Source organism: Trichosurus vulpecula, chromosome 9 (genome assembly GCF_011100635.1).
Source record: "Trichosurus vulpecula isolate mTriVul1 chromosome 9, mTriVul1.pri, whole genome shotgun sequence".
Taxonomy (NCBI): domain Eukaryota; kingdom Metazoa; phylum Chordata; class Mammalia; order Diprotodontia; family Phalangeridae; genus Trichosurus; species Trichosurus vulpecula.
The window spans coordinates 58,193,620-58,219,034 of record NC_050581.1 but is presented as its reverse complement, the minus strand read 5'-3'; the positions used below and the strand labels follow the sequence as shown (position 1 = coordinate 58,219,034).

General features: G+C 41.0%; 1 protein-coding gene and 1 pseudogene across 1 annotated transcript in view; one reads left to right on the top strand and one right to left on the bottom strand.

Annotated features, from left to right (window-relative positions):
* USP31 (ubiquitin specific peptidase 31) overlaps window positions 1–12,864 on the bottom strand; it is a 131,168-nt gene extending 118,304 nt beyond the window's left edge. Inside the window, exon 1 of the mRNA XM_036738184.1 lies at window positions 12,133–12,864. Within this exon, the coding sequence (XP_036594079.1) occupies window positions 12,133–12,864 (732 nt within the window). The remainder of the gene's footprint in view (window positions 1–12,132) is intronic.
* Window positions 12,863–25,415, top strand: part of LOC118832116 — a 92,729-nt pseudogene continuing 80,176 nt past the window's right edge.

Sequence of the window (25,415 nt, the reverse complement as noted above, 5' to 3'; positions counted from 1 at the left end):
TGTTGACTTGACCAACAAGATCAGCATCCTCACAAAGGGTTGCCCAGCCAACAAATTTAAGGCAAATATGTTTCAAACAACCACATACAAAATTGTAGCTTTGTTTTTTGACAAGAGAACATCTGAAGATCATAACAATAACTGACCAAACTGCAGGCAAGATAAATTTTTTAAAAAATCCAACTGACAAAATCCTTCAACGGCTTTCTGCCAAATAGAAGCCAAACTCCCCAGCCTGGCAAGTCAAGGGCTCCCACTATCAAGTATGAACTTATCATTACATCCTTCTCACATACTATTGGTCTGCACACACTCTACCCTTCAGACAAACTGGACTACTCACTATCACCCAAATCTGTCAAATGTTTTCCTAGTTCTTGGACTTTGCTCATGCCATTCCCTAGGTGCAGGATGCCCTCCAAATCCTCATCTCTATGTTGAAATTCCACCCATTCCTTAAGTTCAAATGCTACCTCCCCTCTATGAAACCTTCCCAGATTTCCCCAGGTTAGAAATGATCGTTCCTTCCTCAAAACTTCAAGTGTCACTCTATATCACTCTCACAAACTTAAGTTTTGTGTACCTGTCAACCCTGCCTTCTAAACTGCAAGCTCTGTGGAGGAACTGCCTCTTATTTATTTCTCTAAATCTTCCCAAATGTCTAGCCCAGTACTTTGAACATACTTAATATCTGTCTTTTGAATTCTGTTGAACTGTCATTAACTGGCCTTCTTGCTCTTCCTTCCATCTCTCCACTCTAGCACTGGCTATCTTCCATACCTGGAATGTACTGTATTCCTTCCTCACCTCCACCTCTTAGCTCTTCAAGTTTTCTTCAAAGCTCAACTCAAGGACCACTGTCCATATGATTCCCCTGTCTACCAGCACTTTTCCCCCCAAAAGAGTTGCCTGGTATTTTTGTATATATTCTGTATGTGTACACACACACACACACACACACACACACACTGCCTCCCCTGATAAAACATAATCTTCATGAGGGCAAGGACTATTTAATCTTTGTCTTTTTTCTCCAAAGCCTAGGGCAGAGCCCAGCAAATAGCAGGAGGCATATAAACTCCATTGACTGACTGAATGAAAAGGCAGAGTGGTAAAAAGCCACCACACCATTTGTCAAATGGAAATTCTTGGAATGATTCCTTTATTCAGAACATGAACAGGCATCAAAACCTAAGCAAGAAAGAACCAAAGGAGATGATATTTCACATTTTACAAATATTCAAACGAAGGTATAAGGATAAGGTTTCAACTGTTCATAATTCTGCAACCAGAATTTTAACACATAATGAATTAGCAGAGAAGAAACACAATACAGAGTATGTGAAAATGAATGACAGCATAAAGAATATCAGGACTAAAGCATTTCCATCAAGGGTAAGGCAGTCAATTCAACAGCAGCAAGGGAGAGGCACAATGGATAAACACCTACATATTACTACCAAAGGATATATCCCAGGCCTTAAATTTGTTTTCTCAACATCACCACTATATTCAATACTCTACAGAAGATCAGTAAGGAAAATAAGAACAAAACACATAACAGCTACTCTTATCATATCTACAATCTCTAAGAAAAAAAATAAGAAGAGAATAAGAAGAATGAATGTGACACAAACCCTCTAGCAGAAACTTTTAGGGAACAGAAGGGGTAGACAAAAATAGAAAATTCTTTCAAGAACTACCAATGGCCAGAGTTTAAAGTATCCAGAGAACCATACTAGATGAAGACGCCCATCAGTTATAAAGCTGTCTGATTAATGTAATCCATATCTTCAGCAATCAACCCCATTTAAAATAGAAACTGTTTTTCCATTAGACATTAATTCATTCAATTCAACAAATATTTATCCAATGCCTAGTACACACAAGGTACCATTATGCTGGGCAATGATAGGTGAAGATAAAGGTGAAGGTGAAGGTGAAGGTGAAGGGAGCTGAAAGGGGGAATAAGACACCAACACAGACATTATGTCATGTTTTCAATTACAGGTAAGGGCAACCAAGTGATGAACTTTGCTGTCACTTAGTTCAAGTAACCACATACGCCTTGGATCCAAACTTGACAGAAAGAAATGCGAGCAATGATAACTTTCTTACTATATTTGAGAGGATTCTTTAAAGCAGTCCATTTAAAACTAGATTTTTTTTTAAAAAATGTGTTGAGATCAAAGGGGCAGCTAGGTGATGCAGTAGATAGACCACTGGGCTTAGAACCAGGAAAACATCCTCTTAAGTTCAAATCCAGCCTCAGGCATTTACTTAGTTGTAGGACCCAGGGCAAGTCACTTAAGCCGATTTGCCTCAGTTCCTCATCTGTAAAATGAGCTGAAGGACATGGCAAACCACTCCAGTATCTTTGTCAAGAAAACCCCAAATGGGTCACAAAAGAGTGGGACATGACTGAAACGATGACTGAGAATCAAAGCCAAGGAACAGGGTTTCCTTTTTCAAGTGCTAACACAAATGGGTAAGGTATGTGGTATTTATAAAATATGCAGAGAATCTCTTCCCACTCCAGTCTATGCTCTACTCGGCCTTCAAAGTGATCTTCCTAAAGTGCAGGTCTAACCACGTCACCCGTCCCCCTTCAATAAAATCCAGTGGATCCATATTACCTCCACAACTGAATATAAAACCCTTTGTTTGGTGTTCAAAGCCCTTCATAACCTGTCCTCTCTCCTATCTTTCCCATCTCCTTATACCTTTCCTGCAAGTACTTTGCTCCAGGCCCTGGCCTCTTTGTTGTTTCTTAAATAAGACAATCCATCTCTCAACTCTGCATTTTCATAGGCTGTCCCACCAACATGGAATTTTCTCCCTCCTCATCTGTAAATCTTGGCTTCCCCGGCTTCCTTGGGGTCCCAGCTAAAATGCCACCTTCTTAAAGCCACTCCCAATCCCCCTTAATACTAGCATATTCCCATAGTTGACTGTCTCCTATCTGTCCATTAGACCTTGTGTCTGTACATAGCTATTTGCATGTTCTTTCCCCAGTTGGACTGTGAGGTCTTTAAGAGCAGGGATTTTCTTTGTATCTCCAGGGCTCAGCACAGTGCCTGGAACAATAGAACGTTAACAAAAGCTTGTTGACTCACTAACTAATGGAAGTTCTGTGATATTTTAGAGAAAATGAAACATATAGATAGACCAACAGGTAAAAATTGCTGCTATGTTTACCAAGAAGAGTCTTTTCCAACTAACATAGCCTTCCAACTACTACATTTTTTTTAAATGGAGGAGGGAATTAGCAAAGGAGAAAAATATGCTTTATTAGAAAGATCATAGGATCTGAGGCTAAAGGTCAATTTTAAATCAAATTACTTAAGAAACTTTGAAAGACAGTATCAGGGAATAAAGCCAAGCAAGCTTGATATGCATCCAGGATACTTACTAACAAACACAATTCAGAAAGGGGGTTTATATTACTACAACAGACTTCAGACTATGTCATCAGCATTTCTTCAAAAATGTTAGTACTCCCCCAATTCTCCACAATTCTGCACATTGTATAGCCATTCATAAATTCAATTCATTAGTAATATAGGACTCACTGCTAACTTCAGAGAGCATTTTAGCCCACAGATAATGAATGCAGTTAACCCACTGACACATTGGCAATTGCTCCTCATAAAAGTTCATCTGGATTCCTCTCCCCATTATTTCACACCATTCTGAAAATATAGGTATTGTTATTAAAAACTGCTACCTGTGTATGTAAATTTGTCTCTGTATTGGCTATAACTTTAATGATTCCTAAAAAGGAAATTTTTCTAAACTCACTGAACTTTCTTTATGTATATCTTTATTATGCCTTCCCTTTGTGTAAGTCATTCATTCATTTGTTCATTCAATGAATGACAGGCTTAGAAGTCATTACTATAGAAGCAACAGTGGAATCCCTGAAAGTGGGTGAGATTTCCCAAGGAGAGATTTTAGAGAGAGAACCACAAGAGCCTCAGGACATCATGTCACTTTCCTGCCCAAAAAACCACAGCTGGGTCCTGGTTACCTTCTCTATGAAACCCTAACTCTTATGCCTAATTCTCAAAGGCTCCCCTCCCCAACCCTCCCTACTTTACCCAAAACACACACATGCTTATCGAACTTTATTTCACACCACTCTCCAAAACTGAGCCCTCAAATACAGGCAGCCAGTACCTCAAGATCACAGAATGTAGAACTAGAAGGGGCCTTGGAGATCATCTAATTAAACCCCCTCATTTTATAGATGAGGAAATTAAAGCTCAGAAAGACTGATGTGCCCAAGATGAAGCAGAAAGTTCAAAAAGGAGCCAAGGTTTGACCTAGCCTCTCCAACTCCAAATTCAGTCACCTCTCTGCTACATATTTCCTCTCCTCACTGACTCAAGCACACACCATGCTCATTCTGATCTCTGTGCTCTTTCTCATGGTGCTTCCTCCTTCACACACACCTGAAATACTCTCTCCTCCCTTGTATAATCCAAGTTCTATTGATTCTTCAAGCTCAGAGTCAACTTCAGCATCTTTCCATGAAAAATATTTCCTCACTCTTTCAACCCTGGATGACCTCTCCTTTCCTTGACCTTCTAATTATAGTCAGCATAGTTTAGTATTTTTTCTTATTTTTTCCTGTTCCAAATGCCTAGATAATAATCTTTTTGCAAGCAGGAATCATGTCTTTCCTGGATCCCATAGCATCAAGCAATCAACAAATACTTGAAAATGATGCTAAACTAACAGCTGATTGGGCTTTGGAAAGCTTTTTTTTAATTAAGAAAAAGGACAAAACCAGTAAGATTCCCCTAAATGAAAATAACCCGATCTAGCTGAAAGGAGTTTTCAAAATAGAAAGGGGGGAAGAAGAACAGAAGTTTCAGGTACAAGAGGACTAGAGAGTGAGTAGCTGGGGCCAGAAAGATTGATAAGTTAGGATCGCAAAATTACAGATTTAGAGCTGGAAGGCAACTTAGAGGAGATCTACTCCAACTCCATGATTTTATAGATGAGGAAACTGAGGTCCAGAGAAATTAAGTGACTTGCCCAAAATTATACAGGTTTTAAGTGTCAGAGCCAGGCTTTGAACTACCTTCCTCCAACTGCAATTCTAGTACTCCCCCCCCCCCCCCCCCCCCCCCCCCCCCCCCCCCCCCCCCCCCGTCTCTAAGTTACTCTTTCACACATGCCCCTCCCCACTTTAATCTTTTCAAGAAAAAAGGCTTCAGCCTAATTCAAAGTGGCAATATGGTTCAATGGCCTGGTGATGGTATGCAAGCAGCAAGCATGCCACAACTTAAACTGCTAGGCTCTAAGGCACATGACTACATCCAATGTGCAAGAAACAGGAAAGCTGATGAGTTTTTATGACAACTTAGTGGGGCAGGTTTTACATGAGTGATCATGGGCAGTGACAATGAAGGAGATACACTGACAAGACTGATAAAGAACTGGCTGAAAGAAGAGCATCCAATTCTATTTCCCATGTTTTCCCTCAGATCAGCAACCTCAAGTTCAAATCTCATTTGTTTCAAGTTTGTAACAAAAAAGTATCTAAATCTGTGCTTCTCTTCAGACTCATTAATCCAGTTACATATCTTTCTAAACAAAAAGCTGAGAGAACTGCAAGACAACCCAAAGTAGGCCTCAGGTTTGAGATCACAGCCACAAAGGATAGGTCTGGTAATGCATTTGTCATACCCAGGGAAGTAAGAGATGAATGGATGATCAAGGCATGGCACTAGGATCTGATTTCTGATATCATGAATTAAACTATGAGAGTCACCCAGGAAGTAACTTCTTCAAGTGATTCAGACTTCATTGACTCACAGCAAGCAGGAAATCCAACCTGAGGTTGTAAAGAAATGAGGCGGGAAGAGAAAAAAAAGTGTCTGCCAGGCTGAGACAAGAGGACATCCCCCAACCTAGGAGCAAGTCTTATCTCAGGATCTGTGTTCCTTGCCTTCTCCCCTCATATGCTCCAGGAAGAACGACATTTGTTCTGTTTGACTTTGTTAAAACACACACACACAAACACACACATGCACACACACACACACAAACACTTCATAGATAATATTCTGAATAATCCAAAAGGCAAAAGAAAGCCTGAAATGTATAAGTTTGCTGAAATCCAGGCAAAACTACCCATCTCTTCCTTTTGCTTTTAACCTTGGTAGAAATGTACTAGCAGGAAACATTACCCAGCCTTTTAGTAAAAGGTGTTAAAGAAAGCATGAAGCCATAACTGGTAACACTGAAATATTTTCTTACCTACTACACTGTAAACTCCTTAAGTAGAATAGACTTTTTCTAAAATAGGAATTCTAAAATGGGGTTTTATGAATAAATTTTAAGAGGTCCATGAACTTGAATTGGGAGGAAGATGTACTCATTAGCCTCTAACTGAAATTTAACATTTCCTTCAATTAAATTTTAAATTCAGTTTTTTAAAAACCATTATTCTGCCAAAAAGTGCTCTTGATGCAAAAAAAAAAAAAAAAGCTAAGAATCATTGGTCTGATAAATTTTTGTATCCTCTACAAATAGAAGATATTCATTAAGCATTTGTTTAATGAAGTGGATTTTATTCTATACTCGGCCACTAATTTGTTGTGTTGTTTAACGTTTGATTGTTTCTAAATAAAGATTGGATTTCCCTATTTTTCCCAGACTGCATGTACAAAAGCTACTCACAGGCTACCTCCCAGTGCTGATCAGGGGGTGAGTTTTGACCTGTTGATTTCATCCCTTCTTCAGCAACCTAGTCCCCTCATTCTTCGAACTGGAGAGCTCACCATACCGATGACAGATTTAGTGTGGACACCCACTCAGCTTAATCCAATGCATCTCAGCACCTGGCTAAGTGGTTCTCAAAGTATGGTCCAAGATTCCCCAGACCCTTCCAGAGGTTCCCTAAGGACAAAACCGTTTTCATCAAAATATTAAGATATTATTTGCCTAATAAAATATTAGGCCCTTTTTTCTTTATGTGCTGGATAGGTTTTCTTTACATTCTTCAACCAAAACAACATACCACAACAGATTGAATGCAGAAGCAAATATAAGAATCCAACTGTTTTCTATGAAACCAGACATTAAAGAGATTTGCAAAAATATGTAAAATAACAGTAGTTCTCACTATTTTTTTTGTTTTACAAAATAGTTATTTTTCATTGAAAATGTTACTTATGTTAACATGTAATGAGTTTAGCAATGTAGGTGGCTCAGTGGTTAAAGCACTGAAACTTAAGTCAGGGAAACCTGAGTTCATATCCCATCTCACTTCCTAGCTTCATAACACTGGGCAAGTGACTTAATCCCTGTCTCAGTTTTCTCTTCTTTAAAATGGGGATAATGATAGCACCTACCTCTTGGAGTTATTGTGAGGATCAAATGAGGAAACAATTGTAAAGCACTTAGCCCAGTGCCTGGCACAGAGTAAGCATTATATAAATGTTAGCTATTAGCTATTATTATCTTTAAATTAACGAATAGTTTAACATTTCATCAGTCTTAATTTCTAACATGATAAATATCAGTAGATATAATCAGTATTGTGCAGGTAAATGTTTAATAACCCAGGGGAAAAAATATACACATGACACACTTTTAATTTTAATCTGCCATGCTGACATTTTCTCCATCACTTTCTTAAGTGTAGACAATCAACAACAACAACAAAAAATTAAATCCTGACTTATATGTAGTTTGCAATTCCTGAGGTATAAATGCTTATATCGAAAATTTAACTATGGCCCTGCAGGTCGGAGCTGGCTCCAGCACATCTCCGGACATAATCTACACAAACAAAGCTCTTTGGAGTACTTGATAAATTTGAAGAATGTAAAGGAGTCCAAAAAAGTTTAAGAATTCCTTCCCTAGCTCAAGAGATCTGCCAAGTTCAGCCTTCCTAGAACTAGGATTACAGGCATGCTCCATGACCATCAGCCACCGATGTGTAATGGAACCTCAGACAAGACACTTGTTTTCTCCTAAGTTACCTATCTTATTTGAATGGTTGGCATCAGTCCTTCACTATCTGCAAAGGGGATATAGAGAAGATATGTCAGATAAAATCTCTAAGCACTCCCAGCCACCTCAGATATTCAGGGTATATAGGAGATACACTAGTTGCCCCTACTGTTACTAGACTACCTAAAGCAAAATGTTGTTTCCCTGAAAACAATACATTCAGACATTAAGAAGTTTCCATTTTGATTAACAATTACAAGTTATTGTTACTACAAAGCTAATTTAGTGAGGTCAACTAGGGCAGGGCCTAGTTACAATAGCATCATTAAGTGATACGTGAAAGCAACAAGTTAGCTATTATAATAAATAGGTGATGGAAAGAGGGGAAGAACACTGCTACGATAGATCAGGAGGACTTAAATATTGGAGCTAGGGTGAAAATAAGTACCTGATGTAGGAAAAATGAGTGCCAGCTATTTGTATTTTTTTATTAGGAATTGGACATGATGAGATGGGACCTCTATGGCCCCTTCCAGCTCTAAATCTATGATCCTAAGATCCAAAATTGTTAAATTAGGAATCATACCAAGTCCTTAGATAAGATCAGTCAACCAGCCCCTGGACTTAGACCAGATGCTACCTCCTCCTTGAAGGTCTTCCTGATTCCCATTCCCACCACCACCACCACCACCACTCAGTTTCTAAACTCAATCCCTCCCTTCAAATTCCCTTTTATTTACTTATCTATATACTTCCTTTTTATTATTCCAGCCCCAATCCCAGTGGATACTGAGATCCATTCAGAGTAAATACTGTTTCATTTTTGTCTATATATATACCCAACACTTAGCATAATTTCCTGCATATAGTAGACAGTTCATGTCTGTTGAATAGAATTGGAATGAAAAAAACAGACCTTTAATAAATCATGTAGCCCATCCAAAAGCAGTTTACTTCACCAAATCCCCTGGGCTCCAAACAATGTGGTTAAAGAGTAAAGATGATGACGACGATGATCATGATGATAATAGAAAAAATGAGAAGAAAGCTAATTTCGAACACAATTATTTTCTCAATCAGATCTTGTAACCAAGTTTTTAAAGTGCTAAAGACAAAGATGCAAAGGGCTCTTATAACCACCACCTTCCACCTCAGACAAGGAAAACTGCTAAATGTATCATTTATCCAGCTCTAGTCTTTTTCTTGAGCATCAAGTTCCATAACACCAATTGTTTATTGGATGTAGCTAAGTGGATGTCCAGGAAGCGTCTCAAATACACTTTTAAAATAAACCTCGTTATCTTGTGTCCCCTTGACCCATACACCCTCCAAAATTCCCTATTTTTGTTGAGGGTACAACCATCCACCATCCATGATTTCAGAGTCATCCTCAACTCTTCTTTCTTACCCCCATGTCAAAGCAGTTGCCAAATCTTGTCCATTTTACCTCCACAGCATCTTTCCCAGATATCCCCTTCTCTCTGCTCATAAAGCCACCACACTATTTAAGGTCTTAATCACCTCACCTGAACTACTGCAACAACCTAACTAGACTCCAGTCTCTAGTTCTCACGTGCCACTTTATGCCTTTTCCACAGGCTGTTTTACCATGACTAAAAATGCAGTCCCTCCTCAACCCTGCCTCTTAGAATCCCTAGCTCCCTTCCAAGTTCAACTGATGTGTCATCCACTGAACAGAAAGTCTTTCCTGACCTCCCCCACCCCTTCCAGTCTTCTTACATCTTACTCACCCCCATGTACTGTAGGATCCAGTAACTCTGGCCTCATTGCTGTTACTCTAACTAAATACTCCATGACCTGATTCTGGGCATTTTCTCTGGCTTCCCCCATACTTGGAATGCTTTCCTCGCCTGTCTCTATCTCCTGGCTTCCTTTGAGTCCTTGCTAAAATTCTACCTTATTCAGGAAGCCTTTCCCCACTCTTTAATTCTGGTGCCTTCTCCCTATTATCTCCTACATACACTTATTTGTACATAGTTGTTTGCATGCGATCTCCTCCATTAGACTGTGAGCTCCTTGAGAGCAAGATCTGTCCTTTACCTTTCTTTATATATCCTTAGTATTTAGTACAACATCTGACACAAAGCAGGCAAAGTGTTAATTGACTGACTTGTGCTCAATCCAGCCTACTCAAACTATTATGTATATATTTGTCTGAATACATGTTAAATTTCTCACTTTCCCCTCCCCCGTTCCCAAGCACACTATTAGATCATGGAAGAGGCAGGGACTCTTTTTATTCGTTTGTTCCTCACACTCACCATCGGTGCCTTGAACATTATAGGCCCTTATAAATACTAATTGAAATGGATGGATTCCACTTCTGATGGTTTATCCATCCTTTAATCTCATTTCAAATATGACCTCATTTATAAAACCTGCCCTGATCCCTCCTGCTCAGTCTCTTTGGACCTCCCCATTACACTTTGTTTGTACCTTTTATGGTACTTCTTCAATTCTTCCTGCTATATATGGAGATGCATCCTGGAATAAAGGGGAGAATGTGGAAGTCAGAAAGACCTGCCTTCAAAGCCCAACTCTGACAATTAGCTGTGAAATCAAGGGCAAACTATTTAACTTCTCTGAGCCTCAGTTCCATCATCTATAAAAGAAGGGAGTTGGACTAGGTAACTCCAGATCTTCATGTATGAATCCAATATATAGTCATCTATGTATTGGCTTCATCTCTTCCTGCCCCTCCCTTCATACATACAGAAGGTAGAAGCTCCTTGAGGGCAGACATTATACCCTACTTGTTTTTGTATCACTCTCATAACCCCTTTGTATAAAAGGGCTCTAAATAAATATTTGTTGCAAATGCTCTGGTGTACCATCCTTCAAATGTAGCCTGTTCTTTGTGCCACTAAAAAGTATTTTAATAAATGTTTGCTGTATTGATCACAAATTTTCTTAAATCTTCAAAAGTGGAATAGGAACCCATTGATATTTACTAAAGATCATATTTTTAAAAACTGGTCATTTCTAAGATAATCAGACATCTGGGCCAAGTGGACAAAGAACTGGCTCTGGGAGCCAAGAAGATAGGACTTCAAGCCCTGCCTTTGATATACATTTGCTTTGTAACCCCCAGGGAAATTTTTTAAATCTCTCCATGATGTAGGCTGCTCTCTAAGACTACAAATTGCAGGGAAGGTACCAACCTGCAACCTGTAGTAACTTTATACCTGGTTTGATCCCTATCCATCCATAAGATTCCTTTATCAATGCCAAGACAACTTACCTCTAACTCACTCTGAACTTCTAAACTACTGACACATTTTTGTTCTCAATTTCTTTAATAGACAATGATAGAAAGTCAGGTAATATGGTGATGGATAATATTCTAACTGGAATGTGTACTTTTAATGCTTTGTTTTCCATTTTTTCCCAAACTTACGTGTTATATACTACCCTTTAAAAACTTACAACAATTTTAGCTAACAGAGAGATACAAGGAAAGAAACTGAAAACATGACTTTTGATGGCCAGTTAAGGTCTTTTCTGATCTCTTGGGAATTTTTTAAAATATCTTCAGTCTTACAGTACTTTTTTCTTTGTCAGTTCTGAGTACCAAGTGTTCACATTCAAAGTGCAAGAACACTCTTTTTAAAAACCCAGGTCAGAGCATAAACTCACAGTATGCAAAATGCAAATACTAAATGTGGGGTCCAAATAGGAGTCTGTAATTTTGATCTTTTTTCTTTAAAAAAAAAAAAGAAAGAAAGAAACCACTAAATGAATCAAGTAGAAACCCCTCCGTGAAAACTCTGTTGAGAGCTGGAAACTCTCTCAAAGGAAACACATCCTTCTGTTTAGCAAGATCCAGAACTCAGCCTACATGAACAGCAATGGAAAAATATTTTGGACCAGGAGACAAAATGACCAGTCCAGCCAAACCACCAAGTCAGATTTCTGCGTGTATCAGGGACCGAAGGCAAGGGAGAGATGGAGGAAGGAAGGAACGGAAACCCACCTCCAAATCGCAGCTAACTGAGGCCCCAGAGAGACTTGGACACCCAACCTTCCCCAGGGTTGCAATAAAGTCACCAGACCAAAGCTGCCCCCAACTGCGCCCCGACTGAGGCCAACCGCAGCCCGGTCTCCTCGCCATCTCCCCAGGCAGCAAAGGGAGGCGCTCACCTTAAAGTCCCGGCTATGTTGCGGGGTGTACTCCAGGGTCCACAGCGCCCGCACCAGGTGTGCCAGCTGCTCCGTGACCTCGCCCTTGCCCTGTTGGCTGCGGGAGAAGGGAAGTCCGTTGGCCTGGTGGCCGTCCTCCGGGGCAGATGAGTCGGGGGTCTCCTGCTCGCCGCCGCCCCGATACTGTTCCAGGGCCAGGTACTCGGCGAAGAGCTCCGTGTTGCTGAGGCACTGCAGGGTGGCGTTCATGAAGCAGGTGTTGCCGTGGTTCTTGAGCCCCGCCACGCCGGGCACCGGGTCGCCCCCGGCCAGGCACAGCAGCTCGGCCGGGGGCGGCGGCGTGGGCGCGGCGGGGGGCGGCGGCGGCGGCTGTTGCTGCTGCTGCGGGCAGCGCTGGGGCGGGGCGGCCGGCCCGGGCCCGGGCCCCGGCGGGAAGCAGCTGCGAAAGCCCACGGGGCCGAGAGAGCCGCTGGGGGCTCGTCCGCGGCCGGGCAGCGGGGGGCTCTCGGAGCTATAGTGCGACAGAGTGGACAGCGTCTTCAGGACCCGGCTCATGAAGCTGCCCACCGAGCGGGCGGAGGAGGGCGAGGCCGGGGAGCCGCCGCCGCCGCTGCCGCCCGCCCGCCCGCTCCGGAACAGCCTCTTGCTGAAGGAGCGCTTCTCCTTCCCGCTCGGCGCCGGCCCCGTGGCCACAGCCGGCCCGGGGGCCGCGGGCCCCGTTACCTTGGACATGGCCCCGGCTCCCTATGCACATCCCCTCTCCCCTCCGCAGCCCGCCCGCCTCCGCCCCCCCGAGGCCGCCGCCGCCGCTGCTCCTGCTCCTGCTCCTGCTCCAGCCGCCGCTGAGCTGCATCCCCCGCCCCCTGCGCCTCGCGGGCTCCCGGGGAGGGCGACGACACCCGGGAGAGGGACCCAGCCAGAGGCACAGAAGAGAGGCGGCGACCCACCGGCTGGCGGCCCCGGCACAGCTGGAGGCCGGTCACGTGGCCTCCAGCCCCGAAGCCTGGGAGCCGGCCGGTGGCCAGGGACGCGGGAGGGCACGCTCCCTCCTCCACCCCCCCGCGCGCGGAAGCTGAAGTTGAAGTGGCGGCCATGTCGACTGTGGGAACGGAGCCTTTTCATCCCGGCCACGGGAGCCTTCCTCTGTTTTGGGCACAGGCCGCTAGATGAAGCCAGAGCGTGGCCATGTCTAGTGTGGGCAAGGTCCCATCCCAGGGTGGGAAGTCCGCTGGATAGGTTTGTCGCTGTTTTGCTTGGAGCTAGGGGAAGGGAGGGAGAGTGAGACTGCTTGGACTCTGCAGAGTCGTCGATAGCGCCCCTGCCGTGAGTACAAAAGCTTCGGAAAACTTATAGAAATCCTCCAGCTGCAACCCGAGAAGAAAAGTACCTGTACAAAGGTTCTGAAGATCACTATCACATCGGCCCTTAGGTAGCGTGGTGTTAGATGCGGCTCTGGCGGAGCAAATGGAAGTTAACAACACTGGACAGTGGCCCTGAGGGTGCGCAGCCATTGTCTGGAGTCCTAGCACCCCATCATTATCCCTTGGGCCCCAAAATACTGGAAAATGTTTTTCACCTAGCCAATGAGCTACCCTCACTTACACAAATGCACACGCCCAGTTCTACTGAATGAACACTGTCAGCTTTGTCTCCATTAAGGCGTAAAGTATTTAAGTGCGGTCCACATTACATTTATTTGTGCGATAATCATCTGTGCCAACCTCGCCTAAGGGCCTGTGTGTGACCTAGGCTTTCATTCATTTATTTCACGAACATTTTTTGAGTTCCTAGTGTCTCCTGAGTGGAAGACAAAAGAAAAGTAAATTATGGTCCCAGTCTTTCAATTTACCAGCAAAGAGTTACTGTGCGAAGAACACTGGTCTTGAAGTCAAGAGACTGAGTACTTGTTCTGGCTCCGGCATTTACTAGATGGATCATTTGAAATGGCGGGGGACCTTTCTTTACAACTTGGAGAAGAGCAGACTTGGGAGATGAGGAGGAAACCATGTATTTCACATGACAGCCCTTAGAATAGTAGAAGAGGGCTGGTATTTTTTTTTTTTACTTGGCCAGGGAAAGCAACACTAAAAGTAATGGTTTGCAGAAATAAATTTAGGCTTGATGTGAGGAAAGAAAGATAGTGTATGTAAGGAATTTTGCAAATTTTAAAATGCTAGATAAATGACAGTTGTTATTATCATTCCTAACAATTTGAGTAGTTCTGTAGTGGAATGAGATGCCTCCAGAAGAAGCCGTTTCTTCTATGCTAGAGGTCTTTATTAGGCAAAAGCTAGATCATTTGTCAGTTATATAATAGGGGAAATTCCTGCACAAGTTCAGTTTGGACCACGTGGTCTCTGACACTCCTTCTCATAAGCTTCTGTGAATCTGTGACATCAGGCTAGGAAGGTATCCAACACGGGTCCAGGAGCAGAGCGTGTGTCTGTTGGTTAAGGACCAGCCAAGCAAAATATGAAATAGTTCTTCACTTGAGAATCACCAGTTGATTAATGTTTTAGCCACTGCTACTCCAAATGAAATGGAAGATCTTTCAAGGTATTGACATAAAAAGGTATGTCTCATTGTACATAGTACTTAAGATACTACTACTGCTACTACCACCCCCACCACCACTACCACCACTACCACTACCACCGCTACTACTGTTACTACTACTACTACTACAGGGAATGTTTCTCTAGAGAAGGTAAAAATTGAACTAGATCTTAAAGGATGAGTAAAAATTGATGCAAAGGTGATAGGGAAAGGCATTTCAGGCTAGGAAAATGGTATAAGTAAAGTTACCTTTGGGAAAGAGCGGTGCTGCATGTTGGGAAAAGAGCAGAATCCAGAATAGGGCTTATGTGGATTTTTGAAGTTACTTCTCTACATAATGGCATACTATTCTTAATTAAGGAAGTGAAATCATAATCAATGTTTTAGAAAGAAGCCGCACTCTGGACTTCCTCTACCACGTCCCAGAAACCTCTTCGTCCTATAATTCACCCTATAATTCACACAGTAGAAAAACTCTCCACCTCTGGGGACTCTCCCTCTGACTGGATAGCTCCTTTAATAATTTCCATTTAAGGAAGAAGCCCAGACTAGCCATTCCTGCATCCCAAACTGCATCCCAAACTTCCTCTACTATGTCCCCATGCTAGGCACCTTTGTCTCTTCACCACCCCAACCTCCTTTTCAGCTCCTTTTTAAGAGTTGTCTTCACCTATTGGAATGAATATGAGTTCCTTGAGGGTAGGGACTGTCTTTCTTTCCACTTGTATTTGTATTCCCAACTTTTAGCAAAATGACAGACACATAGTAAGTGTCTGATAAATGCTTGTCAGTTGACTAATCTGGCAAAAATCGTAATTTGGACCGGAGGAGAGAAATACTGTGTACACAGGAAGAATGGTTAAAACTCTATTCCAGTAATTTAGTGTTTCAAATTCTAAAGAAAGAAGAAACAGAAAAGAAAAGCTCAAAGAAGACTCCATGGTTTCAATCCTGGGTAATTAGGTGAATGGCAGAGTTTACTTTTCTCTAAGATGAAGATATTGAATTACATGATCTCTAAGAATCCTTCCAGCTCCAAAATTCCATATAGAAAATGGTGAAGTTATAGCTAGACAGTGATTCATCTAAAAGAAAGATTGTAGAATTTTAGTGAACTGCAAGCAATATATGTCAACAATGTAATAAGACGGCCAAGAAAACAATTAAATCTTAAACTGCATTAAGGGAGTCATGGTCCCCAGAAATAGAGAGGTGGTAGTTGTGATGGAATCAAACCCCATTTGTAATAGCACATTTGGTTCTGGGTACCACATTATATATGGAATATTTATAAGCTAGAGACTGTCCAAAAGAAGGCTGACTAGGATCAGGAAGGGCCTTAACTATAGGCCCATATGAAGGAATAGGGGTGTTTAGCCAACAAAAGAGAAGAGTGAGTGGGCACATGGTAGGGCTCTTTAAGTATCTATAGGACTTATGTGGAAGAGGTCACAGCCATTATTCCAGACCTCTAGGTTTACAACCTAAGAGGCATCTTCTGCTTCCTTCTCCTTCATTCTCTCACATCCAATCAGTTGCCAAGCCTATTGTCCCTCCACAATATATCCCACACCTAGCCCCTTCTCTCCATTTACAACTCCACCTCCCTAAGTTTAGAAACATTCACCTCTCAACTAGCTTTTATGGCTTTATATAGTTACAATTTATGTATGTATATATATATATATATATATATATATATATATATATATATATATATATATACACAGTTATACAATAGCTTTATACAGTTATCACTTTCATTTCAAGGGGGTTGGGGGCACAGAGCCCCATGACTTGTTGGCCCTTTCTTCATACCAAAGAAGTCTGAATTTTTATGGCATTAAAAGATAAAATATGTTGATATTAGATAATACTACACATATATCTTATGCATTTCTGAGTTTCTAAACTTTTTCTGTGTCATCTACTGGCCTTTGTGTATCATCTGCAGCTTCTGCAAAATCCCCCCCAAATTCCCATTTAATTTCATATACAGACATATGATATTTTGGAAGTCAAGATGTAGAAGGGATAACTGTAATTGGTCTTTCAGGCTCTATTCTCTTCTCTCTGCAATCCATTCTCCACACAGTTACCAATTTGATATGCATAAAGTATATATCTAATCATATCACTCCAGTGCTTAAAAAACTCCAGTGGCTCACTTCAGCCTACAGAATAAAATTTATATTTCTATATTTAACTCTTAAAGTCCTTTACAATCTGACTCCAACCTATGGCATTTTCTGTGCTTAGGATACATTACTCTCTCCATACACTCTCATTCCAGCCAAACTAACCTGACTTCTGATCCCCAGTACATGACATTCCATTTCTTACCTTTTACATGGTTTGTCCTCATGCCAGAAACTTTTAACTTTGGAGAAACACTAGTTTCCTTCAAAGCTTAGCTCAAGAACCATCTCCCACTTGTTTCACGATCCTTCCCCCACCTGCTATTGCCCTGCTTAAAAAAATTACTTTCTACATTATTTCACATTATACCTTCTATACAAGTATTTCTGCCAGTTGAATGTAAGCTCCTTCATGGCACGTTTGGCTTTTTTTTTCTTTTTGCTTTGGCTCTGTATCTCCCAGCATTCAGCATAATACCATAACAATAGCTGGGACACAGTTGTTGAATGGACAGGGGTTTCATTTGTCCTGCCTGGCTAGAATTAGCAACAAGGTGTGAAAGTTCAAAAACAAAAAAGAACTTCCTAACAATGAGAAGTATCCAAAAGTGGAATGAGTTCACCTTGTGGTAAGGTCTTCAAGCAAAAGCTGGGTGAGCACTTGTCAAATATCCTAGAAAGGGCATTCTTGTTCAGGTAAGTTGGATATATGATCTTTGAAGTCCCTTTGCATTTTGACATTCTGTGATTCTGAGATATTGTTGTATTTTTCTGGAGCAAAGAAACTAGGGCAACTGGATGGTCTAGAGGGACTCAGATTCGAAATGTTCCTAACAGCCCTCAAGGAAGTACGGATGATCAACTCCAAACATTCCCTAAAATTAGCAAAGTTCACAGTTCCTGTAAATGTTTTCTCCCTCATATTTTCCCCCTAATCTTACAACTTCTTTTGGAATAGAAAAAGGAGTTTGCCAACAGAAAGAGCAAGGATTAGTTCTGTAGGAGTGGGGGGAAATGTATATAAGTTTAGGGACCTAGTATTATCTGGACTAAACAAAGCTAGACTACAAATATCTATAAAAAAAGAATGCTAAAATCATTACAATAGCTTTAGGATTTCTCTTTGGGAATGCAGCCAAAATGAGTTAATAAACCTAATCAACTTATCTCAGTGAACCTGGATTATGTACAGAAGTGATCATAGATTTAAGGATGGAAAGGACCCTATCAAAGTCCTTATTGTTTCTCTGTATTCATTTAGGGTACCAGTAGGGTATATGCTCCTTCCAAAGTGATTTTAACTCTGATTGGTTGAGTTCCAATACTGGATAAACTATTCAGATTTTAGCAGCAGGTAAAAAAAAAAATCTCTGGAAACCTGACAAAAGAGTTTCCAAAATATACAACTCACTTCTGCCCACCTCAGTATTCCCCAAAGCTCTAATAAAGGTAAAACTTAAGCCTCCTTCTATTAAAGCCCACATTCATGTAACTTTCCATGATCATATATCAACAGAAGGTGAGATTCCCATTAAAACCACCAGTCAGATTGATGCCTTTGTTCAACTCCAGAACTTTAAGAATTTGGGTTATTATAATTACAGATTCAGGGGTAGGGAACCTGCAGCCTCAAGGCCACATGTGGCCCTCTAGGCCCTCAAGTGTGGCCCTTTGACTGAATCCAAACTTCACTGGATCCAAACTTCATTAGATTCAAAGGGCCACACTCAAGGGCCTAGAGGGCCACATGTGGCCTCAAGGTGGCAGGTTCCCTACCCCTGAATCTGTAATTATAAACTTTTTCATTTCCATGAACTTAAAGGTCCAAAGAGACCCTTTACTGTGTGACTGGATCTTTTATCAAAGCACTGTGTTCAACAGGTTGGTTCTATTTGCTGAAAACTTTTACAGGTGACACAGGATGAATCAATCAACAAGCACTTATTATGAGTTTACTATATGCCAAGCACTATCCTAAGCAGTTGGGAATACAAAGAAAACAGATCCTTCTCTCAAGGAATTTATATTCTAATGGGGAATAATTTAAAGTGGTAGATCATTCTGCCTGATCAATACCATCTTTCCCAAGGTCCAACAAACATTTTAGATGATTATTTTCCACTTCATGCCACAGGAATGCCCATATAATTAAAAGCAAATAGTTTAAGACAATAACGCAATTCAAGCCAAGATTCAAACTCAGGTCATCTGACTCTTTGTTCAGTGTCCTTTCTCACTAATACTATACTACCTCCGTTATAGAATCCATGTTCAACATCTATCAGGGGGCCAGTGTGTTCCTTCAGTAAAGGACTTACGGTAGCAGAGCCACCAGCAGGCTAGTGATCTATGGTAAGGTTTTGATTCACTGACTCTTGGCAAAGTGATATGAGAAACCACCTTTACTTGGATAGGTCAGAATAAAAGAGAGAATTAACTGACCCTGAGAAAGATCTTTTCACAGACTGTTTTGTTCCGTCCCATCTAACTGGAACCATGCCAGAAATTTCTTAGAGGTAATTGTAATTAGCCCCATTCTAAATGTTAATTATAGATCCAAAGGCATCTGTTCTACATTCTCAGATAGACCCAACAATGATTTATATGTCTATCATCTACTGGGCAACTGACTATATGTGGTCACTATAATTACCAAGGTAGTTAGTTTTTTGCCCACAAGTCCTGTCTACCAAGGCATAGAAGAGCAGTGATCTGCATTAGCAAGTAAATCACAGATCACTGAAGTACTAAAATGTCTACTTACTGACAGAAAAGATGTTTCTCACAACCACAGTTCCAAAGGATTAATAGTAAAATATGCTGCCCACATCCTGATAGATGATGATCTCAGAGTGCAGGTTGGGACTTTCTTCCTTTCTTTTTTTTTTTTTTTTTGACATGGCCAATGCAGGAATTTGTCTTTCTTGATTATGTGCGTTTAAAACAGTGGTTTTGTTTTGCTTGCTTTCTCAATGGGGACAAGAGGAAGTGGGAGCAAAAGAATGCAAACCTGAAAATAATCTAAAACTTAGTTTTTACAAATAGATATATACACACATATAGATACACATACAAACATATGTATCATTAGGAAGGAAAAAAAATCAAAGCTGAATTCTATGATAATATATATATATATATATATATATACCAAGTATATCAATGAGATATGAATCTTAGTAAATTGAATTGGGGTGGGCGTAAAAGTTACCATCTGATCCAGATATGTACGTAACTCTTACAGCCTTTCTGCTCTGGCTACTTCAAAAATCAGAGTTAGAGGTGCTCAAGTGATAACTGTATGGAATGATCTCAGTGATGACTTTTGTGAAACAAACTCTGAAATGTTACCTATTCAAACCCTCAGAACCTTATTCCAATTCTGGAAATTTCTGTCTTAATCTTTACTATTTGTTTTGGTTGTTTAGATTTTTTTTTGTCCAGACCCGTAATTTCACTGACATCAGAAATTTCTGAAGAGAGCTCTCTCTCTCCCCAGACCTTTTGACCAATGCAAGTCAGCTACTAGTTTGCAGCTTATTCTTAGATGTGTGCTTAGGGACCTGAGAAGTTAAGTGATTTACCCAAGATCACCCAGTTAGTCTATATATTTTTTTTTAAAAAGTATCTTGGACCTCAGTCTTCCTAACTCTGAAACTGGCTCTCTTTATCATGTATTTTAAACATTACTTGTATCTACTCTTTGGTATCTGTGGTCTTTGAATGACTTTTGGCCAAAAAACAGTGAAGAAAGGAGGGAGGGAGGATGAGAGGGAGGGAGGGAGGCAAAGAAGAAGAAGGAGGGAGAAAAAGGGAAGGGAGAGAGGAAAGAAAAAAGGAAGGAAGGAAAGAGGGAGAGAAGAAAGGGAGGGAGAAGAGATGTGGCAGCCAAAAAAATGAATACTATCCTGGGGTTCATTAAGAAAGGCATAGTGTCCAAGATAAGGAAAGTAATAGTTCTCCTGTATTCAGCCTTTGTCAGACCACATCTAGAATACTGTGTTCCATTCTGGACACCACATTTTAGGAGAGTCATAGACATGGTAGAGATGTGGAAATCATGCTGTAACAGGATCAATTTGAAAGAATGAAGGATGATTAGCCTGGAGATGAGAAGACTTTCAAGGGAACTATAAACTATCTTCAAGTACTTGAAAGATTATTTTTTTTAATTAAGATTTTTTATTTTTAGTTTACAACACTCAGTTCCGCATGATTTTGAGTTCCAGGTTTTCTTCCCTCCCCTCCCCGCCTCCCTCCCCAAGACTGCATGGAATCCTATATATCTTCTACATATAACTTCGCATTAAACTTATTTACACAATAGTCAAGTTGTAAAGAAGATTTATGACCAGTGGAATGAATCTTGAGAAAGAAGAAACAGAACAAAAAAAAAAAGAGGAAAAAAAAGAGAACAAATAGTTTGCCTCAATCTGCATTCAGATTCCATAGCTCTGTCTCTGGATGTAGCTAGCTCTTTCCATCATGAGTCCTCTGGAGTTGTCTTTGAACCTTGTATTGCTGGAAAGAGCCAAGTCTATCAAGATTAGTCATCACAGAATCAATATATCTGTGGTTTGAAGGACTATTATGTAGAAGAGGAATTAAATTTATCCTTTACCCTTGAGGACAGAAATGGGAGTAGAGAATATTTAAGGAGGGGAGAACACAAGAAGCTGGAGGGATCAAGGAAGGCTACATGTTGGAAATGGCACCGAAGCAGAGCCTTAAAGGAAGATGGGGTGTCTGAAACACACACACAGAGAATGCATTCTAAGTCTGTGTGAACTCAAAGACAAGAGAAGGCACGTTGAATTCAGGTAACAACTTGTAATCCAATTAGATTCAAACATAGTTTCCTTGATAGGTAGTAACGTAAAGTAAGTATCACCTATGTACCAGTCAGTACTAGCCTCCCACTAACCTGGATTTATGTTCAAAAAGGATACTTTTTGGTAAGTGTTTCTCATGGGTCTTAAGCCTCCATTCCCATGTGAAATAGGGAACCTTTAAGGTCAAACTCAGGTCTGGGTACTCTGTTATTACCATGTCAACAGAAACCCCAGAAAGCAGCAGCTTAGAATCACTAACAAAAAAAAGCATTTAATTGGAACATAAAAGGAAACTTCAGACATTAGAAACATTCTCAGTACACATTCCCTAAATGAATGCAATCTCATCTCCAATTGATGCAGAGGAAAACAGCATCTGTGAGACTCTTGCCTCTGAAATGCCAAAAATGGAGACTAATTATATTCTTCTCTCTGTCTCTCTCTCTCTGTTTCTCTCTCTCCCTCCCTCCCTCTCTCCCCCTCTCTTCCCCTCCCCTCCATCTCCCTCTCTCTTTCTCCCTCTTTCTTTCACCCTCTTGTTCTCTTTTCCTTTCCTCTCCTCTCCCCTTCCCCCCTCTTCTCTCTCTCTCTCTCTCTCTCTCTCTCTCTCTCTCTCTCTCTCTCTCTCTCTCTCTCTCTATCCCTCCCTCTCTCTCTCTCGATCCCTCTCTCCCTCTCCCCCTCTCCCCCCCCAACCCCCACCATGCATCCACTTCTCAGTGAAGGCATCCTCACTACAAATCACATATCTGCAGGGGAAAAAAAGTCAAAAAGCAATTTTCATCCCCTCCCCCCAAATATTTACATTCTATGTTTTAACAAATCCTCTAGCACAGTCAGCCTGAGATTTCCCAGTTTTGCCCACATATTGCCTTAATCTCTATCTATAGTATCTCCCAGACTTTTCCTCCTCGTAGCTCAGAAGTCTCCTGTCCTTATTCCACATATGTCAGGAACTTCTGGACTCCTGGTCAGCGCCACTGAAGTTGTACTCAATATGGCTCCTCCCTCCTCCAACTCAGAAATGTCATTTATCAATAGGAATCCCTGTTTCTTCATCCAATAACCTTTCATAGTAGGCACAGGAACTGAGACATTTAGCCTAATGTACAAGAGACCTATTCTTTTTTTTTCTTAGTTTCTTCATCTGTATAGTAGTCATGATAATAGTACCTATTAGCACTCAAATAGCACTCAAATGAGGTAATGTAGATAATGAGATAATCAAATGAAACAATATATAAAAATTGATATATAATGTTAGCTATTATTACTATTATGAACAATGCCTGAATATACTTATTCTTATAAATCTAAGGACATATAGCATGTAGCTGGGGCCAGGAGTGCAACAATGCTGGATTAGGTCACAGGACCTGAGTCTAAATCCTAGCTTTTCCACTAACTACTTATGTGACCCTTGGCACTTTACTTAAGCTTTCTGGGTCTCAGTTTGCTCATCTGTAAAATGGGAGGATTTAACTAGATGATATCTAAGGTCCCTTCCAGTTCTAAATATATGTACCATGACTACTCTGGCAATCAAGGCAGCCAAATGCTGACAGATAATCCAAGAAAGGGACTAAAGAAAGCCTCCCTTTCATCTGTGTTATAAGACCCTACAGAGATACATAGATACATAAGGAAGAATCAAGGCAAATGAAATTATTAAAAATATAGTTTACTCTCCCTATCTGTTTTTAGTGTTAACAAAATTAGCGTGTATTCACAAGAAGGAGCAGTTGTCCAGGGAGCCAGATTGACCTAGTTGGCAGGGGATCTGGCAATGGTTTGTGAGCAGTTCCATTTAGCTGTTCCTAATGTCAAACAGGTAACCCACTAGATCTATAAGGCCTGAGACAACACTTTCCCTTCCGTAGACTCATCCACCAGGAAACCTTGGCCTGCCTAGACATTGTGACACAAGCCTTGCCGCTGCCCCTTTCTCCCCTTCTGGAACAGCATTAGGGGAACCACCACAACTCTACCCAACATTTAATCTCTCATCATCACAATAGTAATCGTCAATACCCTCCTTACTACAAGAAAAGGCATTACTATTTACGGCCTTATGGCTCCAATCACAGGTAATCTCTATGATTCTCCAGACCAAAACTCCCTCCCTTGGCCACTACTTCTTCCATGTATTATCCCTCCTTCTGAAGATATAAGCTCCTTGAGAGCAGGGATTGTCTTATGACTGTATTTGTATCTCTAGTATCTAGTATGGTGCCTGACACATAGTAGGTGTTAAATACATGTTTTTCTTTCCTTTATTCGACAGAAAACCCAAATGTAAGGGCTATCTCTGGGTTCTCTTTCTGTTTTCTTTGCAGCCTAGTAGGAAGGGAAAATACCCAGCCACCAATAGTGAACTGTGAACCTTCCTATAGAAAGACTTAAATATGGCATAGACCAATGTGTTGAATATGAATCCACTTTCTCCAGTGTGTCTGTTGACCACTCTGAATTCTTCAATTTTGAATTGCATGTGGTATAACCTATATCAGATGCTTGCTGTCTTGGGGAGGAGAGAGAAGGAGGGAGGGAGAAAAATGTGGGACTTGAAATCTTTCGAAAAAAAAAATACTGAAAATTTTCTTTATATGTAATTAGAGAAAATAAAATACTATTAAGTAAAAAAAAGAAAACAAAAAAAGAGGTACACATTTCAAAAGAGTAAAGATTCTAGAGGGAAGTAGCTGTTATTAGTTAATGCCAAACATCCCAGGGGAAAGAATCCTTAATTCATTTAAACACTAAATGGCTACTATGAGTTCCACCCTGTGATAGGCACTTCAAGGGGTTGTTGGAAAGATAGCTATGACTTGGGCCCCACCTTCAAGGTGCTAATGATCCAGTATCTTTGGACACAGAAGCTTAATAGAAAGAAGAGGCCAGGAATATATTAAAAGGCCGCAAATGACATTTCCCAGAAAATAAGAAAAAAGACCAATAGAAGAAAAAGCAAAAACTCAATCTAGGCAGGGACAAGATGTCTCTTTTAAATCTTGAGGGAGAGGGAGGGCCGGCATGGAGCTCTCTCAAGATCTAAGTAACAAAGAGCTGATTAGAGCTGTGTAAGGATGCAGAAAGCAGCTAAATAGCCCTGGAAGCCATCTGACATTTACGAAGCACAGCAGTTATCCTGACGGGCTGCTAGATTCCTTTGCAAATCAAGTTACAAAGAGCAGAGAGATGAATATCCCCTCCCAGAAATGAGCAGAGACAGCTGTACAATGAGTATGCTTAGCACAAGAAAGGAGACAGAAGGTCGATGGTACCCAAGACCCAAGAACTCACCTGTATCCTGGTGTCTGCCTCAGTAATGACAGTCCCTTCCATCCAGTGAATTTATATTGAGCAGCTGGACACTGTATAAACCACAGACTAAAACATGAGAGAAATCTCTAGAATGAATAGCTCTTCCTCCTCTAATGTCCTTCTCTGATACCTCACTGTACATGAGCTTGACCCTGGACTTTTCAGTGCTAAGCCAGTGAAGCTCGAGTACCTACAAGTCCACCAAGCTTGAAAGACTTTGAGTATGGGCCCAGTGATGTACTACCTGCTTGTCATTCAAGACAAGTCTGGTTTGGAGAATCTCAACATGAGCCTGACCACAAGGTGATAGATTTTTCAGCCACAATAATTTTGGAAAACTATCTCCTAAATCATAGAGGGAATGTGATCTGCAGACATGCAGGGAATACCTGTACCAATGGAATCACAGATCCTTGAAGTACCATATATAAAG